The sequence below is a fragment of the Triticum aestivum genome, chromosome 2A (assembly GCF_018294505.1).
Source record: "Triticum aestivum cultivar Chinese Spring chromosome 2A, IWGSC CS RefSeq v2.1, whole genome shotgun sequence".
Classification (NCBI taxonomy): Eukaryota; Viridiplantae; Streptophyta; class Magnoliopsida; order Poales; family Poaceae; genus Triticum; species Triticum aestivum.
The window spans coordinates 93,008,153-93,030,143 of record NC_057797.1 but is presented as its reverse complement, the minus strand read 5'-3'; the positions used below and the strand labels follow the sequence as shown (position 1 = coordinate 93,030,143).

At 45.8% G+C, this 21,991-nt stretch overlaps 1 protein-coding gene across 1 annotated transcript; it reads right to left on the bottom strand.

Moving 5' to 3' along the window:
- Positions 1–4,582: 4,582 nt before the first annotated feature.
- Positions 4,583–5,972, bottom strand: LOC123184888 (probable carboxylesterase 18). Its single transcript, XM_044596929.1, has one exon. It carries the CDS (start codon positions 5,839–5,841, stop codon positions 4,780–4,782), a length of 1,062 nt encoding a protein of 353 aa, XP_044452864.1. The 5' UTR covers positions 5,842–5,972; the 3' UTR covers positions 4,583–4,779.
- Positions 5,973–21,991: the final 16,019 nt, after the last annotated feature.

Here is a 21,991-nt window from a genome sequence, read left to right as displayed (position 1 = left end):
AAACTAGGCACGTTGCTGTTTACGTCAAGTACGTAAGTTTAGTTATACGGCATTACTCCTCCACAAGCGAGTTTGAGCGAAATTGCTACACCTACGTAATACATCTACTTAATCCTACATAACCCGCCTAACAAATTTGACCTTGCTATACGTACGACAGAATGCCTGTCCAACACTATACAATTAGAGATAATTATAGATAATTCAGTTTGTGGGCCATAGCATTTAGAGATAATATGCTCTTTGGTCATACTGGTCGGACTAGAAAACCATCATACGCAGAGCAGTTTCGTAACAAATCCCCCCCCCTACTCCCCCTGATTTTTATGGGTGTCGGGCCCCTCCCATCCCTTTTGATTCAATCCTAACTATTCATGTTTTCTGTTACCTAGAAACCATACGTTAGAGCATCTCCAACAGCCGCGCTAAGCGCCGCGCGCAAAAAACCTGTTTGCCGCGCGCGCTTCGGCTGGTTTAGCGCGCCCGCCTGCGCTGACTCCAGCAGCCGCGCTATAATGCAGCGCGCGTGCGCCGCTCCAGCAGAGCGCAAAAATACAGCGCGCGCGCGCCGCACAAACCACATATACATGAGCAAAAATGATCAAACAAACAAAATAAATCAACAATAAATAGTTCAATTTCGTTATCATTACAACTCAAACAAATAGTTTATCGTTCAGTACAACAAATGCAATAAACACAACAAATAGTTCATGAACAATACAATGTCGAATGCAGATATCACCATGCTCTTTGTCGTTCATGCCATGCTCACCACTCTTCAATCAAATCATTCTGAAGTTTATTGTGCGTTGCGGGACGCCGAATGGCATGATAGGAGGCAATAAAACGGGCTACCCTTTCAGCCCTCCGTCGCACTTGCACGGGATATCCCAAGAGCTCATACTGTGAGTAGTCTAAATCTTGGCCACGCTCATTCTCGATGATCATGTTGTGCATGATCACACAAGCGTGCATAATGTACCAAAGCATTTTTTGATCCCAAAATCTAGCCGGTCCTCTCACAATAGCAAATTGGGCTTGCAAAATCTCAAATGCCCTCTTCACATCTTTTCTAGCCACCGCATGAGCATTGTGGAAGTCAAGATTTTTCTTACCTTCCGGCTTTTTCAACGGCTTCGCAAAGGTTTGCCACTTTGGATAGATGCCATCCGCTAGATAATAGCCATAGTTGTACGTACGGCCATTTGCTACAAACTGCACCGGTGGCACTCGCCGTTTGCAATCTTATTCATCAGTGGTGACCGGTTGACAACATTGATGTCATTCAAAGATCCAGGCATTCCAAAGAATGCATGCCAAATCCAAGTCTCCCGATCGGCCACCGCTTCAAAGATTATAGTGGAACCCTTTTTTTGGCCGTGGAATTGCCCATGCCATGCCTTTGGACAATTCTTCTAACTCCAATGCATGCAATCTATTGAGCCAAGCATGCCAGGAAAACCGCGAGCTTTGTTCATCGCCAATAGCCTTGCGACGTCTTCAGCATTAGGAGATCTCAAATACTCCTCGCCAAACACTTGCACAATTCCCACTGCAAAGCGCTTGACACACACGATGGCTTGGCTCTCACCCATAGCCAAGTGATCATCAACAAGATCAGCCAGTATACCGTATGCCAACATACGCAAAGCGGCTATCACCTTCTGAAAGGTGCTATGCCCGAGCTCTCCGGCGGCATTCCTCCTTTGCTGAAAAAAATGGTCATGGCTGGCTAGTTTCTCTGCAATGCGCCTGAACAACTCAGTGCTCATCCTAAACCGGCGACGAAAATACGACTCGGGGTATATGGGATTCTACGCAAAATAATGCCTGATCAATCTGTTGTGGGCATCGATCCTATCCCTCCAAATTTTCTGCCGACCCATAACCGAACCACCGTGCTTCGGTTTTTTATATATGCATAGCTAGGATCATTGCAAGATCTTCCTCCTCTTCCATATCAATTCTTCTTCGGAAGAATCATACGACGAACTCATCTACAATGTTCAATACTATACTATAAGAACTACAATTCAAACATGCATCAAATTCATGAAGTTTGAGCAATACATACCTTGTAGGCGTTTTGTCAAACACCTTGCGGGCGCGGCGCGGCAGCGAGCGCTCGGGCGCTGTTCCTCAGACGACGAAGGCGCGCGAGCGCCGGCGGGACTAGGAGGGGATGGGGCGGAAGCGCGGGCGCGCGGGGATAGGCCGGGGAAGCCTGAACGGTCGCCGGGGGGCGCGGGCGGCGGCGGCGGCGCGGCCGGACGGGGGGTGGAAGTGAGAGAGGAAGTGCGGGCGCGAGCGCTGGAGTGTGCCGCGCGCTGTAGCGGGCGCCCGAAATACGCCGCGCGGGTAAGTGTTTTCAACCGCGCGCCCAACCCGTTATAGCGCGCGCGCCGTTTTTGCGCGCCCGCTGAAGCGACCCGCTGCGTTGCGCACGCGCTAAAACGGCCTAATTTGCGGCGCGGCGCTAGTTTAGCGCGGCTGTTGGAGATGCTCTTACTTTAAGTAGGTCTAGTATTACTCAGAGTTTGAGTTGATCGTGGTGCATGCAACAAAGCTTTTTCTTAGGAATACGTTTGTACCTGACGCACCGGCTGAACTTTGGGTCGACGCACGTGAGACGTTGGAGGGAATCGTATGGCATGAGCACGTGCTGGCCCCACCTTATCTCTTTGTTGTTCCCTCCCCACCTTGTCTCTTTCTCCTCCACTCGCATTCCTCCCCCACCGGCTCGCTCTCCCCTGGCCTCTGCGGGAACTGCTCGCTAGCGAGCTGCTACAACACGCGACCGGGTACAAGTCATGGCCATGACAGGCCGGCCACTTCCTCCGGCGCCAAGTCATGGCCACGCACACACCCCCTGGCGACGCCGCCGCTTGCACAAAGACGCGACCATAGGCTCACTCTTCCCTGAATCGCTCCGCCATGGGGCAATGGACGGCGATGGAGGCATCGCAGACAGCCATGCGCCTTCATGCTGCAACCGCTTACAAAAAAGCTTCAAACCCTAGATAAAAAGCTTCAACGGGATGTAGAGAAAGCTACAAGCGATCAGTGCCAACGCAGAAAGCTACAACCGTCAACATAAAATGCTACAAGCCTTCGATCAAAAACCTTCAATTGAAACATCAGAGAAAGCCTTAACCAAGCGTTGCTTAAAAAAAGAAATAGGTGCAACCATTGATAGAAAAACTTTGACCATAGTTGAGAAAAGCTCCAACTATTGAGAGAGAAAGCTACAACCAGACACCGGGCAATTAGAAAAGTTGCAACCATGATAGAGAATGCTTCAATCGTATGTGTGAAAAGCTTCAGTCGACGAGGGGAAAATCTACGACCAGCGAGGAGGCAAAAGTTTTTGCTGCAACCGTATCGTTGTTTTGCTACTACGGGCGACCTTTTTTGCCACATCCATGCGAGCGGAGCTCGCCCTGCGACGGCGGCGACATTTTTTGTTTTGTTGCAACCGTCGATGTTTTTTGCTACTATAGGCGATGTATTTTGCTACATCCATTCAATTATTATTTTACTGGTGGTCGTGGACCACGCAATTCGTGTAGCAAGCTTTGACGGCGGGCGGCGCTGCTACATCCATGGAGCGTAAATGGCAGGAGTTGCACCCGATCTATGACGGCGTTGCAATCAGGTTGAGGCGGAGCTGCACGAGGGGGTTGTGAGGCGTCGGGTGCGAGCGGCAGAGGGGTTGTATGGTGTCGGATGCGAGCGGCGACCGTCGCCCTCGCGGAGCTGCGCACGAAGGCGAAGGCGCGTGGGGCAGAGGGGTAGAGGTGCGTGGGGCAGAGGGGCGGAAGCGCACACGTCGGAGATTGAAGACGACTCAGGAAGGGGGAAGGTGCCAGATTAGATGGCTATAAGACCCGCCGACACCTAGCACTGCCTTTTATTTATGAGCAATGCTACATCTACCTAGGGAGTTACGAAAATCTTACGCGGTTAGCCAATCGGCAGATTGTGATTGGGACTAGGTCGAGGAGAGGCTCACCCCCCCGAAAATCAGGAGGGAAAAGAGAATTAGTGATGGAGTGTCACGTAACTTCCTTCGTAGGTGTAGGATTATTAATTTTATAAAAAAAGAAAGAAAACTTTTCGGTCATTTAAGATAAAATATGGTACACCTATGTTTTTGTTAAGCATAGGTACATGTGGTACACCTACGTCTCTTTCTGGGTGCAACATTGTTTCTTTTTTGCGAAACTAGGTGCAGCATTGCTCATCAAAGATATAGCAAATCTGCACGAATTAAAGCTTGATATTTTGTTTCGGGGTTTGGGATTTGAGGTTGAGTTTGTCTAGGACACATCTAGATGTGACATAATTATGTTACATCTAAGTTGATGTTCACTCTATTAGTGGTATTTTTTTGTCTTAGTTTTTTTATTTCTTGTTGATGCATTATATATTTGTGAAAGATCAGATGTGACATACTTAAAAATAATCTAGATGTAAATTAGATAAATTGTTTGAGGTTATGGGTTTTGTGTGCCTAAATTTAGATATGAACTAGTAGTATTCTCTAACATTAGGTGCCATCACTGCCATGTCCCCATCACCCATGCCACATGTTGCACAAAGAAAATATCGAGATGGCAACTCGAACTTATACACCACAGTGTAATAATTTAACAGACGCGGCTGCTCGCAGCGACTTCGACAGTGAAATAGGCTATCAGCCAACAATATAACATCAGCAGAGACGGGGACGTACGAGATCCACGACGAGTTGTCCTAATCATCGTCTCTAGTTCTCTAGGCGGTCGAGCTCGGCGCGGTGCTCTCCACGAACGCCGAGATCTCCGCGACGAGCTTGCCGGTCTCGGGCAGCGCCGGGAAGAAGTAGAAGGCGTGTACAGCCTCCGTGAACTCCACCACGCGCACCTCCTTGCCCTTCCGGCGCAGCATGCCGGCGTACCGCCTCCCCCAGTCCTGGAGCGGGTCGAGCCCGCCGACGACCACCATCGCCCGCGGGAACGCATCCGGCAGCTCCGGCTCCGGGCCGGCCTCGCCCGTCACGTGCGCGGCCGGGTGGTTTCGGTCGGCGCCCTCCGGCAAGTACGCCTTCCACCAGAAGTCGGACCGGCGGAGGTTCACGATCGGGGCCACGCCCTCCAGCGCTTGCTCCGACTCGGTCCGGTCCTCTCCGCCGAAGTAGGAGGACAGGAGCAGGAGGCCGGCGAGGTGGACGGCTGGAGGCGTTGTCGCGGGTGCCGCCGTCCAGCGCTGGGCCACGTGGTGCGCGATGTTGGCGCCGGCGCTGTCGCCGGCGAGGAAGCAGCGGGAGAGGTCGACGCGGACGGGGACCTCGGCGGGCAGGCCGGTGGTGGCGAGGTACCGGAGGGCGGCCTCCCCGTCGTCGTAGGCCGCGGGGTAGCGGTGCTCGGGCGCGAGGCGGTAGGTCACGGACACGACGACGGCGCCCGTCTCGCGGCACATGGTGCGGCAGAGCGCGTCGTAGGGCCGGGTGGCCGCGGAGAACACCGTGAAGCCGCCGCCGTGGAAGTAGACGATCACGGGGCGCGGCGACGCGTCTGCCTCCGCCCCCGCCCCGGCCGTAAAGTAGACGCGGGCCCGCACGCCGGTGGACGCGTCGACGGTGACGTCCACGGAGCGGACGCCCCCGGCGTCGGCGCGCGCGGGGTTGGCGGGCGCCTGGCGGTCCACGAGCAGCGAGAAGAGGAAGCGGTTGACGGTGCCGTCCCGGCGCTGCGTGGCGTCGACGGCGGCCTCGAGCGCGCGCAGCTGGAGACGCACCGCCCACGGCATCGCCACCACGCGCGCCCGGAGCTCCCTGCGCGCGACGTCGCTGGCCATTCTCTCCGTTGCGCTGGGGGGCTAGCTCGGCCTCTGCCTTTATCGATTCTTCTGCCGGTGTTTGTGTCTGTCATCACTACAGTGACAAAGACAACGTCCGCGTCATGCAGCCACGAGTTAATTGTACACAAGTACTTTCTCCGTTTCAAAATTTCAAAATAAATGACTCAACTATTTTGACTCTATTTTGAAACCGATAGAGTACCACAATTAAGACATTACATGTACATTGGTATCATTTTTGCTAATTTTTACATGTCAGGAGGCTGATAGTTGCAAAAAGTCTAATCCGCGTATAAACATGTATTGACAATGTATCTGACCAGCTGGACCCGCTTGTCAGGTGCCGACACGGCATGTTCTTTTGCAAAAAAACCCTCTTATTTTGTGAGAAAAAGGCTCCTGAGAGCTCGCGCGCTAACAACCAAGCCACACACGAGCTAGCGTTGTAGTGCATGCGTCTACTCTTTTGTATTTCTCTCTTCGTCCCAAAATTCTTATTTTAGATTTGTTTAAATACGGATAGAGTATGACGCAAACGCTGGGCCAGCCCACCGATGTCTGCATTTTTCTTTTCATTTCGCACTTAACTTGCCCGCGTGCTGGGCTCGTTCGTTGCCCCGATTACTATTCCTTTCATTTCTCTTATGCTTTCAAATACGCATGAACATTTTTTTAATGTACGCTGAGCACTTTTTCTGCTTATAGTGAACATTTTTCAATGCAAGATGAACATTTCTTTACAACCGGTTAACATTTTCTTAATAAAATGATTTTTTGGTAATATCCATTGAACATATTTTAAATGCAAATTGAATATTTTTGTGATTTATGTTGAATTTTTTTCTTAAGATATGGTGAACATTTTACATAATGCATAGTGAACCTTTTTAAATTTATGGTGAACATTTTATTAATACAGGATGAGTTTCAAGAACTTTTTGCCCCGATTCTTAATCATTCTTGCATTCAATGCATTAAAATTGAAATATGATATTAAATGCATTAAATTTTAGAAACATGCCACAGAACATGTATTACAAATAATTTTGTAATCATAATAAACTTTATAAATGCATTAACACTGTTCAACTTTTATTAAAAGATCAACGTGTTTCTGGAAATGCAAGAATGATTTTGCACAATAAGTTTTTAATACATGCTGAACATTTTTTGAAATACAAAAATTTCACCATGTATTAAGAACATATTCACCATAATATTCTTGAAACTCATCGTGTATTAAGACAATGTTCACCATAAATTACAAAACAATCACTGCTACATTAAGTAAAATGTTCATCTATTTTAAGAAAATTGATCAACCTATATTACAAAAATGTTCAAATTGCATTTAAAATATGGTCAACGTTCATTATAATGGAAAAAATGTTAACCGTTTGTAAAGAAAAAGTTGACAACCTGTATTAAAAATAATTGTGTAATCATAATAAATTTTAGAAATGAATTAAAACTGTTCAACTTTTATTAAAAATATAAACGTGTTTCTGGAAATGCTAGAATGATTTTACGCAATAAGTTTTTAATACATGCTGAACTTTTTTTGAAATACAAAAAATTCACCATGTATTAATAAAATATTCACCTTAATATTCAATATAAATAAAAAATTGTAATCATAATATTCTTGAAACTCTTTGTGTATTAAGAAAATGTTCACCATAGATCAAAAAAAGTTCACCGCGCATTATGAAAGCATAAGAGAAATGAAAGGAATATAAATCTGGGCAACGAACGAGCCCAGCACGCGTGCCAGTTAAGTCCGAAAAGAAAAAAGATATGCAGGCCTCGGTGGGCCGGCCCAGAGTTTTTTGCATAGTATAAAAGAAATGACGCCTGTAGTACAATGCGTGCTCCGCGGTGTCATATTTGTTAGCGCGCGACGCATCTATACGGTAGGTCGCCTTGTTTTTCTGTTGTTCTATTTATTTGTGGAAGTGGACGGAAATTTTCAAACCAGTCTGATTCGATGGTGAAAATTGCGGACGAAAAAAAGCCTCTCAGGAAATTGGGCGTCTATGTGATTACATAGAAAGCAAGGGAGTTTTCTGCAAAAGACATGTCACATTGACACCTGACGGGCAGGCCCCAGCGCCTTGTTTTTCTGTTGTTCTATTTACTTGTGCAAGTGGACGGAAATTTTCAAACCAGTCCGACTCGGTGGTGAAAATTGCGAACGAAGAAAAAGTCTTTCAGGAGCCTTTTTCTCGCAAAAAATTGGGCATCTATGTGATTACATAGAAAGCAAGGGGGTTTTCTGCAAAAGACATGGCACGTTGACACCTGCCGGACGTGCTCCACTGGTCAGACACACCGTCAATACACGTTTATACACAATTTAGACTTTTTAATAATTACTAGCTTCAGACTTGATACTGACACTGATGATATTTCCGTGTAATTAACTCTGCAGCGACTAGCAGGTCCCAGATAGCCGAACACCGCAGTGGCATTGCCTCTGCTACTACTCCTAGCTGCTAGCTCGCTCGCTGGACCCTCCTTATCTTCTCTCAGATTTTCCAGCCGGCAGTGCGAGCGACACGCAGGGCGCAGATGGCCAGACACTACGAGGGGGCATGTACGGATGTGGTAGCAGCAATGGCGATTTGGCGACATCGGCCGAACGCGACGGTAGGTGCGGGCTCCGGGTCACGTACGTATCGTTTTGGTGATCTTTCTTCGCTCGTACTCCCTCTGTAAACTAATATAAGAGTGTTTAGATTACTAAAATAGTGATCTAAACGCTCTTATATTAGTTTACGGAGGGAGTACTTGCATGATTGGTGACTGTCGAGGCTGCCATCGCCATGGTCCCGTACGTGGAGAAGAAGACGTGTGTGGGCACAGCTAGCAATGGAGGACAATGTGTATCACGGTAGATGGAGATATTTCGACAGGGTACAGCTGCCAACAACAACGCACGTGCACGTGCTCGTGCCGCGCAAATCAGAGTGCACCGCCGTGAGTTATGTAGCAGCTGGGGTGTCAAACCTCGAGATGTGCGGGCGAGCTCTTCGAAGACGCCTTCAAAAAGCATCGTCAAAGGATATGTCTACTGAACCAAGACTTTCTTCCAAAGTCACCCGCGTCATGCCCGCAGAAAAAGTCCGGCCACACCAACACCTTCATGATAACTCTAGAACAAACAAGCCACTGTCTAGTGGAGAGAAGAAACTCTTTGACGACTTCTCCAAGAAGCATCATTGTTGTTATCCTTCTATCCCCATCAAATCAAGGCTTTCGTCCAGAGCTCTACGCATCTTCACTACCCGAGCTCTACGCATCTCCACCTACCCGAGCCCCGGGGAAGAAGCCAACCGCTACCGACAGAGGACAACCCCATGCTAGAAGCAGAGCAACGACACTGGAGCAGAGAACCCGCCGATCAAGCCGCACGACACCAAAGAGACGAGCAGGCACCGACAAACATCACAACCCGGCTACCGCGTACTATCACCGCCACCATCCACCACATGAACTGGATCTGCGAGGATGTTAGGGCATCTCTAATGATGCGCATCAAACCGCCCGTAAACGTTCGAACCACATTGTTCAGACACTTTGTGCCCTATAACGTCATCCATCAATCGTCCGCGTACCGGTCCGCATGTCCGAATTCGTGCAAACCGGAAGCAAACCCGTGGGAGGTTTGCGGACGTCCGGACAACCGCCACATCGGACTCTGACACCCCCGCCCCACACAAAAATCACACACGACCCCTGCTTTTCTCACTCTGTCCCTCCACCCCTGTTGTGTATCTGCATAGTTCGAGGCCGTCGTTGTACTACGCATCCTGCCACTTAGGCCTTCCCGGACCTTCACCGCACCACCCGGGAGCCAGCCAACTTGCCTACGCCTTCTTTCCACCCTTGATTCGGCCACTGCCCAGGTACCCTCTGCCTCTGCATATTGTTGTCCATGGCAGACACCATGTCCGACAAGTGTTCGGTCAAATCCATAGCCAAATTATTGACGTTTTTGTTGTTTACTTCAAAGTAAACGTGATGTACTCCCTCCGTTCCTTTATATAAGGTGTATTTGTTTTTTGATAAAATACCACAATGTAAGGTGCACTTCTTCTAATTACTCGAAATTCCACCTTTGGCCCTCTAAGAAAAAGGAAAGTATTTCTCTCCCGATTGCATGTATCTCTCTTGTAAAGAAAAAGGAGGAAAGTATCTCTCTCCCGATTGTGTGCATCTCTTGCTTTCCTAGCCTAAATGATTTACTTGCCACTAATCAATGATTTAGCCAAGCTTAATTTTGTCCTAACTTGTGTAAAATTATGTGCCTTGGTCACCGTGCTGGCAATTATACACCTTACATAAAGGAATGGAGGGTTCGTTTGCAAAGTACTTCTACGTCGAGTTCATGTATTCATCCTCGTCAGATGAGGATGAATATGAGAATGAATCGGCGGTGATGCATGCGGTTATCGAAGATGCACAATGCACAGATAAGCATGTTGTCAATTTCAACGGATCAAGCAAGGGGCATCGAGTGTTGAATCTTAAGAGGGCACGATGGCATATGATGTTGATGGACGACTAGTTTGTCCCTGATGCGATATTTGAGTCCTTTTTTCTGCCGTCGATACTGGATGCGCTAAACTGTGTTTGATTGCCTTCGTGTGTGGGCCTATGATGAGTACTTCATATTGAAGAAAGATGTCATTGGAAACATTGGATTTTCTGACTATCAAAAGTGCATTGCTACATTGAGGATGCTTGGCTATCGCACGACCACACCTTCCTTGGACGAGTACCTCCGGATGTCTGAAACCACATGTCTCGAAGTGCTAGCAAGGTTTGCTACTATAGTGGTCAAGGTGTTGGAATTTGTTGCATTTTTTATTAAATTGTCATGGTACACTCCAAGGCCACCACCGAACTAAGTAGCTAACACATGCCGGTTGTACATGAAATGAAGTCTTGCAAAGCTTATTTTTGTGACCTTCTTTTAGCTAGTTCGTGTGAGATTTTGATATGTTAGACGAGCATTATGTGTGTGGGGGGGGGGGTGTTGGAAATATGCCCTAGAGGCAATAATAAAATAGTATTATTATATTTCCTTGTTCATGATAACTTTCTATTGTTCATGCTATAATTGTATTAACCGGAAGCCTTAATACATGTGTGAATACATAGACCACAACATGTCCCTAGTTGAAGGAAATATACCCTAGAGGCAATAATAAAGTTGTTATTTATATTTCCTTATATCATGATAAATGTTTATTATTCATGCTAGAATTGTATTAACCGGAAACTTAGTACATGCGTAAATACATAGACAAACAGAGTGTCACTAGTATGCCTCTACTTGACTAGTCGTTAATCAAAGATGGTTAAGTTTCCTAACCATAGACATGAGTTGTCATTTGATAAACGGGATCACATCATTAGAGAATGATGTGATTGACATGACCCATCTGTTAGCTTAGCAGTATGGTCATTTAGTTTATTGCTATTGCTTTCTTCATAACTTATACATGTTCCTATGACTATGAGATTATGTAACTCCCGAATACCGGAGGAACACTTTGTGTGCTATCAAACGTCACAACGTAACTGGGTGATTATAAAGATGCTCTACAGGTGTCTCCGATGGTGTTTGTTGAGTTGGCATAGATCAAGATTAGGATTTGTCACTCCGATTGTCGGAGAGGTATCTCTGGGCCCTCTCAGTAATGCACATCACTATAAGCCTTGCAAGCAATGTGACTAAATGAGTTAGTTGCAGGATGTTGCATTACGGAACGAGTAAAGAGGCTTGCTGGTAATGAGATTGAACTAGGTATGATGATACCAACGATCGAATCTCGGGCAAGCAACATACCGATGACAAAGGGAACAACGTATGTTGTTATGCGGTTTGACCGGTAAAGATCTTCGTAGAATATGTAGGAACCAATATGAGCATCCAGGTTCCGCTATTGGTTATTGACCGGAGATGAGTCTCGGTCATGTCTACATAGTTTTCGAACCCGTAGGGTCCGCACGCTTAACGTTCGATGACGATATGTATTGTGAGTTATGTGATTTGATGTACCGAAGGTTGTTCGGAGTCCCGGATGTGATCACTGACATGACGAGCAGTCTCAAAATGATAGAAACATAAATATTGATATATAGGAAGGTTATGTTTGGACACCGGAAAGGTTTCCGATAGGTTCGGGCATTTTCCGGAGTACCGGGGGTTACCAGAACCCCCCGGGGGTTAATGGGCCTTCATGGGCTTTAGTGGAAGAGAGGAGGAGGAAGCCAAGAGGAGCCCCCCTAGCCCAATCCGAATTGGGAGGGGGGCGACCCCCTTTCCTTCTCTCCCTCTTCCCTTCCCCCCTCCTAGTTGGACTAGGAAAGGGGGGAACCTACTCCTAGTAGGAGTAGGATTCCCCCCTTGGGGCGCACACCATGAGGCCGGTCAGCCCCCTCCTCCACTCCTTTATTTACGGGGGAGGGGGCACCCCATAGACACACAAGTTGATCTCTTAGCCGTGTGCGGTGCCCCCCACCACAGATTTCCACTTCGGTCATATTGTCATAATGCTTAGGCGAAGCCCTGCGTCGGTAACTTCATCATCACCGTCACCACGCCGTCGTGCTGACAAAACTCTCCCTCGGCCTTAGCTGGATCTAGAGTTCGAGGGACCTCACCGAGCTGAATGTGTGCAGATCGCGGAGGTGCCATGCGTTCGATACTTGATCGGTTGGATCGCGAAGGCGTTTGACTACATCAACCGTGTTACTTAACGCTTCCGCTTTCGGTCTACGAGGGTACGTGGGCACACTCTCCCCGCTCGTTGCTATGCTTCTCCTAGATAGATCTTGCGTGATCATAGGCAAAATTTTGAAATACTACGTTCCCCAATAGTGGCATCAGAGCCAGGTCTATGCGTAGATGTTATATGCATGAGTAGAACACAAAGGAGTTGTGGGCGTGGGTATATACATATTGCTTGCCGTCACTAGTTGTTTCTTGATTCGGCGGTATTGTTGGATGAAGCGGCCCGGACCAACATTACATGACCGCGTTCATGAGACTGGTTCTACCGACGTGCTTTCCACACAGGTGGCTGGCGGGTGTCTGTTTCTCCAACTTTAGTTGAATCGGATTCAATGAACAGGGTTCTTTCTGAAGATCAAAAAGCAATCACTATACCACGTTGTGGTTTTTATGCCGTAGGTAAGAATAGTTCTTGCTAGAAGCCCGTAGCAGCCACATAAAAACTTGCAACAACAAAGTAGAGGACGTCTAACTTGTTTTTGCAGGGCATGTTGTGATGTGACATGGTCAAGATGTGATGATATATAATTTGTTGTATGAGATGATCATGTTTTGTAACAGTTATCGGCAACCGGGAGGAGCCATATGGTTGTCGCTTCATTGTATGAAATGCAATCGCCATGTAATTGCTTTACCTTATCACTAAGTGGTAGTGATAGTCGTCGAAGCAATAGTTGGCGAGACAACAATGATGCTTCGATGGAGATCAAGGTGTCAAGCCGGTGACGATGGTGATCATGACGGTGCTTTGGAGATGGAGATCAAAGGCACGAGATGATGATGGCCATATCATATCACTTATTTGATTGCATGTGATGTTTATCCTTTATGCATCTTATTTTGCTTAGTTCGGCGGTAGCATTATAAGATGATCTATCACTAAATTTGAAGGTACAAGTGTTCTCCCTGAGTATGCACGGTTGCTACAGTTCGTCGTGCTGAAACACCACGTGATGATCGGGTGTGATAAGCTCTACGTTCACATACAACGCATGCAAGCCAGTTTTGCACATGCAGAATACTCGGGTTAAACTTGACGAGCCTAGCATATGTAGATATGGCCTCGGAAGACTCAGACCGAAAGGTCGAGCGTGAATCATATAGTAGATATGATCAACATAGTGATGTTCACCATTGAAAACTACTCCATCTCACGTGATGATCGGACATGGTTTAGTTGATATGGATCACGTGATCACTTAGATGATTAGAGGGATGCCTATCTAAGTGGGAGTTCTTTAATAATATGATTAAATGAACTTTAATTTATCATGAACTTAGTACTTGATAGTATTTTGCATGTCTATGTTGTTGTAGATAAATGGCATGTGCTACTGTTTCGTTGAATTTTAATGTGTTCCTAGAGAAAGCTAAGTTGAAAGATGATGGTAGCAACTACACGGACTGGGTATGTAACTTGAGGATTATCCTCATTGCTGCACAGAAGAATTACGTCCTGGAAGCACCGCTAGGTGCCAAACCCACTGTAGGAGCAACGCTAGATGTTATGAACACCTGGCAGAGCAAAGCTGATGACTACTCGATAGTTCAGTGTGCCATGCTTTACGGCTTAGAGTCGGGACTTCAACGATGTTTTGAACGTCATGGAGCATATGAGTTGTTCCAGGAGTTGAAGTTAATATTTCAAGCAAATGCCCGGATTGAGAGATATGAAGTCTCGAATAAGTTCTACAACTGCAAAATGGAGGAGAATAGTTCTGCCAGTGAGCACATACTCAGAATGTCTGGGTGACACAATCACTTGACTCAGTTCTGAGTTAATCTTCCGGTTGATAGTATCATTGACAGAGTTCTTCAATCACTGCCACCAAGCTACAAAATCTTTGTGATGAACTATAATATGCAAGGTGAAAGAACATGCGGTGCCCCATGTTTGGTTTTGGTAATTGATGACAATCTCTATGGACTAATGGTTGCCTTGAGTTATATTTGAAGGTTTTGTCCATAGGCTTTTCTTGGAGTACATGTGTTGGTTTCAAGGAGAGTTTGTGTCGACCAAGGTGCTATTCAAGGAATTACCTAAAGATTAGTCTTGTGAGAGGTTGATCAAGACTAAGTTAAAGAGTGAATCAAGATGATCAACCCACAAAGCGTAGAAGATGTACCGAGAAGGATCAAGTGATCCCATGGTATGGTAAGCATTGTCAATTACGCTTTGTGTACTAACCCATGGTCTTCGTGAGGGTTCTTTGTGGGGTTAGGTTGCGGTGTGCAAGTTCAAGTGGAGCATCACGAAGAGATCAAATGCTTGAAGCTTGCCGTCCTTTGTGGTGACAATGGACTTGTGAAGATGTGCGGAAGAGTGGCTCATCCATAGTGGAGTATGGGGGAGCAATCAACTAGTCTTCATCAAGTCAACACAATCAAGAAAGGTTGCGGTGTGCAAGTTCAAGTGGAGCATCATGAAGAGATCAAATGCTTGAAGCTTGCCGTCCTTTGTGGTGACAATGGACTTGTGAAGATGTGCAAAAGAGTGGCTCACCCATAGTGGAGTATGGGGGAGCAATCAACTAGTCTTCATCGAGTCAACCCAATCAAGAAAGGTGGTCCAACTTGAGGGAGTCAAGATCGTCATCATCTAGCTCAAGTGGACCAAGTGCAAGGCAAAGGTTTGCCCTTGATATGGTTTCTATTTTACCGGTCTCATGATGGTAGTTGGGAGACCGAGTTATAGGATCGATTGCCGTACTATCAAGGGGGGCTCTCGATGAGTAGCTTGATCGCATCGTTCGCTGAGAGCTCAAACCATTGCATCCTTGCATCATCTTTCTTGGTTCTTATTTGGTTCTCTTGTTGGGTTCTCTTTGAGAGTCTAGAGCTTATGGTCATCTTGATGACAAGCTCGAGTTCATCGAAAACGGAGTTCACATGCTTCTTCTATGATGTTTTCAATGTTGGAGGTTTTGCCGGTTCTTCTCGGTTGGAGGTTTCACTCCTCTATTTGTCGCTGTTTTGATGCTACTCGTCGTCTTGTTTCCAACAAGCTTGAGTTTGCTCAATTCGGAGCTCATATGCAGAAGTTATGGCAGTTCTGGTTTTCTTGAGTGTGGTTTTTGTCAGGGTCCCAGCGGTAGTACCGTGATACCCAGCGGTAACAAGCGGCAGTACCACTCCGCAGCGGTAGTACCGGCGGTGACTCCGCAGCAGTACTACCGTTGGCTTACCAGGTCCCTACCGCGTCGATTCGAGGGGTCTTTTTCTGTGTCGGATTGTGCGGTACCTCACTGCGGCAGTAGTGTGGCAGTACCGCTCCTTAGCGGCAGTACCGCCCTTCCTCCGCGGTAGTACCGCCCAGTTCCCTCTTTCCCGTTCCCCTTCGTTCTGCGCGGCAGTACCACCGAAGGGAGCGGTAGTACCGCTTAACCCAGCGGTAGTACCGCCCCAAGGTTCATGTTTTGTTGCTCCTTTTCCCTGTTTCTTCCACCTGAGCGGTAGTACCGCTCGTGGAGCGGTAGTACCGCTCGTGTGCGGGCTGAGCACATAACGGTTGGATTTTTCCCCTCCTATAAAAGGGGGTCTTCTTCCCCAATGAACCTTATCCTTTGAGCTCGTGTTCTTCCCCCATTGTTGACCTTCTTCGAGCTTGCTAACTCTCAATCCCTCCATGGATTCTTGCTAGTTTTTGAGGGAAAAGAGAGAGGAGATCTAGATCCACATTTCCACCAATCACTTTCTCCTCTATGTGAGGGGAACCCCTTGGATCTAGATCTTGGAGTTCTTGGTGTTCTCTTTCTTGTTCTTCCTCTCATTTTCCTCCCTAGCATTAGTTGCTTCGGCGGGATTTGAGAGAGAAGGACTTGGGCACTCCGTGTGCCCTTGCCATTGCATTTGGTGCATCGGTTTGAGTTCTCCACGTGATACATGGAAGTTACAAGTTGAGAAGCTTATTACTCTTGGGTGCTTGGTACCCTTGAGCTTGTTCCTCTTGGGTGCTTGGGCGCCCTAGACGGTTGTTGGTGTTCGGAGCTCAATCATTGTGGTGTAAAGCTCCGGGCAAGCGTCGGGGTCTCCAATTAGGTTGTGGAGATCGCCCCGAGCAATTTGACGGGTACCGGTGACCGTCCCCAAGGGTTGCCAAAGTGTATGGGTTCGGTGACCGCCCCCAAGGGTTGCCATTTGTACGGGTTCGGTGACCGCCCTCAAGGGTCCCTTAGTGGAATCACGGCATCTTGCATTGTGCGAGGGCGTAAGGATATTACGGTGGCCCTAGTGGATTCTTGGGGAGCATTGTGCCTCCACACCGCTCCAAACGGAGATTAGCATCCGCAAGGGTGTGAACTTCGGGATACATCGTCGTCTCCGCGTGCCTCGGTTATCTCTTACCCGAGCCCTTTACTTATGCACTTTACTTTGTGATAGCCATATTGTTTCTTGTCATATATCTTGCTATCACATAGTTGCTTATCTTGCTTAGCATAAGTTGTTGGTGCACATAGGTGAGCCTGGTTGTTTTAGGTTTTGTGCTTGACAAATTAACCGCTAGGTTTATTCCGCATTTGTTCAAGCCTAAACCATAATTATTCTAAAACGCCTATTCATCCCCCCTCTAGGAGACATCCACGATCTTTCACAAGGGATGGATAAGACAATTCCCGAGCTCTTCGCGATGCTGAAGGCTGCGGAGGTAGAAATCAAGAAGGAGCATCAAGTGTTGATGGTCAACAAGACCACCAGTTTCAAGAAGAAGGGCAAAGGGAAGAAAGGGAACTTCAAGAAGAATGGCAAGCAAGTTGCTTCTACTGCAAAGGGACTGGTCACTGGAAGCGGAACTGACCCAAGTATTTGGCGGAAAAGAAGGATGGCAAAGTGAAAGGTATACTTGATATACATGTTATTGATGTGTACCTTACTAATGCTCGCAGTAGCGCCTGGGTATTTGATATTGGTTCTGTGGCTAATATTTGCAACTCGAGACAGAGGCTGCGGATTAAGCAAATATTGGCTAAGGACGAGGTGACGATGCGTGTGGGAAATGGTTCCAAAGTCGATGTGATCGCCGTTGGCAAGCGACCTCTACATCTACTTTCGGGATTAGTTTTAGACCTGAATAATTGTTATTTGGTGCCAGCGTTAAGCATGAACATTATATTTGGATCTTGTTTGATGCCAGACGGTTATTCATTTAAATCAGAGAATAATGGTTGTTCTATTTATATGAGTAATATCTTTTATGGTCATGCATCCTTGATGAGTGGTCTATTTTTACTAAATCTTGATAGTAGTGATACACATATCCATAGTATTGAAGCCAACAGATATAAGTTAAATAATGATAGTGCAACTTATTTGTGGCACTACCGTTTAGGTCATATTGGTGTAAAGCGCATGAAGAAGCTCCATCCTGATGGGCTTTTAGAATCACTTGATGCTTGCGAACCATGCCTCATGGGCAAGATGACTAAGACTCTGTTCTCCGAAACAATCGAGCGAGCAACAGACTTGTTGGAAATAATACATACTGATGTATGCGGTCCGATGAGTATTGATGCTCGCGGTGGGTATCGTTATTTTTTGACCTTCACAGATGTTTTGAGCAGATATGGGTATATCTACTTGATGAACATAAGTCTGAAACATTTGAAAAGTTCAAAGAATTTCAGAGTGAAGTGGAAAATCATCGTAACAAGAAAATAAAGTTTCTACGATCTGATCGTGGAGGAGAATATTTGAGTTACGAGTTTGGTCTTCATTTGAAACAATGCGGAATAGTTTCGCAACTCAAGCCACCCGGAACACCACAGCGTAATGGTGTGTCCGAACGTCGTAATCGTACTTTATTAGATATGGTGCGATCTATGATGTCTCTTACTGATTTACCGCTAATGTTTTGGGGTTATGCTTTAGAGACGGCTGCATTCACGTTAAATAGGGAACCATCTAAATCCATTGAGACAACACCATATGAACTGTGGTTTGGCAAGAAACCCAAGTTGTCGTTTCTTAAAGTTTGGGGCTCCGATGCTTATGTGAAAAAGCTTCAACCTGATAAGCTCGAACCCAAAATCGGAGAAATTTCTCTTCATAGGATACCCAAAGGAGACTGTTGGGTACACCTTCTATCACAGATCCGAAGGCAATATATTCGTTGCTAAAAATGGATCCTTTCTAGAGCAGGAGTTTCTCTCGAAAGAAGTGAGTGGGAGGAAAGTAGAACTTGATGAGGTAACTATACCTGCTCCCTTATTGGAAAGTATTTCATCATAGTAATCAATTCCAGTGATTCCTACACCAATTAGTGAGGAAGCTAATGATGATGATCATGAAACTTCTGATCAAGTTACTACCAAACCTCATAGGTCAACCAGAGTAAGATCCGCACCAGAGTGGTACGGTAATCCTGTTCTGGAGGTCATGTTACTTGACCATGATGAACCTACGAACTATGAGGAAGCGATGATGAGCCTAGATTCCGTGAAATGGCTTGAGGCCATGAAATCTGAGATGGGATCCATGTATGAGAACAAAGTGTGGACTTTGCTTGACTTGCCCGATGATCGGCAACCATAGAGAATAAATGGATATTGAAGAAGAAGACTGACACTGACGGTAATGTTACTGTCTACAAAGCTCGACTTGTTGCGAAAGGTTTTCGACAAGTTCAAGGAGTTGACTACGATGAGACCTTCTCACCCGTAGTGATGCTTAAGTCTGTCCGAATCATGTTAGCAATTGTCGCATTTTATGATTATGAAATTTGGAAAATGGATGTCAAAACTGCATTCCTTAATGGATATCTTAAGGAAGAGTTGTATATGATGCAACCAGAAGGTTTTGTCGATCCAAAAGGTGCTAACAAAGTGTGCAAGCTCCAGCGATCCATTTATGGACTGGTGCAAGCATCTCGGAGTTGGAATATACGCTTTGATAGTGTGATCAAAGCATATGGTTTTATATAGACTTTTGGAGAAGCATGTATTTACAAGAAAGTGAGTGGGACCTCTCTAGTATATCTGATATTATATGTAGATGACATATTGTTGACTGGAAATGATACTGAATTTCTGAATAGCATAAAAGGATAGTTGAATAAGAATTTTTCAATGAAAGACCTCGGTGAAGCTGCTTATATATTGGGCATCAAGATCTATAGAGATAGATCAAGACATTTAATTGGACTTTCACAAAGCACATACCTTGATAAAGTTTTGAGGAAGTTAAAAATGGATCAAGCAAAGAAAGGGTTCTTGCCTGTGCTACAAGGTGTAAAGTTGAGTCAGACTCAATGCCCGACCACTAAAGAAGATAGAGAGAAAATGAAAGTCATTCCCTATTGATGACCCACAAGTATGGGATCTATCGTAGTCCTTTCGATAAGTAAGAGTGTCAAACCCAACGAGGAGAAGAAGGAAATGAAAAGCAGTTTTCAGTAAGGTATTCTCTGCAAGCCCTGAAATTATCGGTAACAGATAGTTTTGTGATAAGGTAATTCGTAACGGGTAACAAGTAACAAAAGTAAACGAGGTGCAGCAAGGTGTCCCAATCCTTTTTGTAGCAAAGGACAAGCCTGGACAAACTCTTATATAAAGGAAAGCGCTCCCGAGGACACATGGGAATTATCATCAAAGCTAGTTTTCATCATGCTCATATGATTCGCGTTTGTTACTTTTATAATTTGATATGTGGGTGGACCGGTGCTTGGGTACTGCCCTTCCTTGGACAATCATCCCACTTATGATTAACCCCCCTCCCCCGCAAGCATCCGCAACTATGAAAGGAGAATCAAGGTAAACCTAACCGTAGCATGAAACATATGGATCCAAATCAGCCCCTTACGAAGCAACGCATAAACTAGGGTTTAAGCTTATGTCACTCTAGCAACCCATCATCTACTTACTACTTCCCAATGCCTTCCCCTAGGCCCAAACAATGGTGAAGTGTCATGTAGTCGACATTCACATAACACCACTTGAGGAAAGACAACATACATCTCATCGAAATATCGAACAAATACCAAATTCACATGACTACTTATAACAAGACTTCTCCCATGTCCTCTGGAACAAACGTAACTACTCACAAATCATATTCATGTTCACAATCAGAGGGGTATTAATGTGCATAAATGATATGAACATATAATCTTCCGTTGAATAAACCAACTAGCATCAACTACAAGGAGTAATCAATACTACTAGCAACCCACAGGTACCAATCTGAGGTTTTGAGAAAAAGATCGGATACAAGAGATGAACTAGGGTTTGAGAGGAGATGGTGCTGGTGAAGATGTTCATGGAGATTGACCCCCTCCCAATGAGAGGATCGATGGTGATGACGATGGTGATGATTTCCCCCTCCCGGAGGGATGTTTCCTCGGCAGAATAGCTCCGCCGGAGCTCTAGATTGGTTCCGCCAAGGTTCCACCTCGAGACGGCGGCGCTTCGTCCCGAAAGCTTCCTTCTGATTTTTTCCAGGGAAAAAGACACCTTATACTAGAAGATGGGCATCGGGGGGCTTCCAGGTGGCCCACGAGGCAGGGGGCGCGCCCAGGGGGGTAGGGCACGTCCTCCACCCTTGTGGATAGTGGGTGGCCCCCTCTGGTGCTTTTTCGCCCAATATTTTTAATATATTCCAAAACTGACTTTCGTGGAGTTTTAGGACTTTTGGAGTTGTGTAGAATAGCTCTCTAATATTTGCTCCTTTTCCAGCCTTCCAACTGCCGGCATTCTCCCTCTTCATGTAAACCTTGTAAATAAGAGACAATAGCCATAAGTTTTGTGACATAATGTGTAATAACAGCCCATAATGCAATAAATATCGATATAAAAGCATGATGCAAAATGGACGTATCAACTCCCCCAAGCTTAGACCTCGCTTGTCCTCAAGCGGAAGCCGATATCGAAAATATGTCCACATGTTTAGAGATAGAGGTGTCGATAAAATAAAATACGGACATGAGGGCATCATGATCATTCTTAGAATAACAACATATATATATTGTCATATGATTTCTTATGCTGAAGTAACAATCTATTCACAATGTAAAGTATGAATTAGAAACTTCATTGAAAAACTAGCAAACTATAATCTGACTCATTGAAGCGAGTCAATATAAAAGCTTTTCAGCAAGTCCACATACCCAACTATCATTTAGTCTTTCACAATTGCTAACACTCACGCAATACCTATGGGTATGAAGTTTTAATCAGACACAGAGAAAGATAGGGGCTTATAGTTTTACCTCCCAACCTTTTACCTCAAGGGTAACATCAACAATAATGCTTTATGAAAACCCACATCCAATTGGATATATATATATATATATATATATATATATATATATATCAGGATCTTTCCAACACATAGTGCTTGCCAAAGGATAAA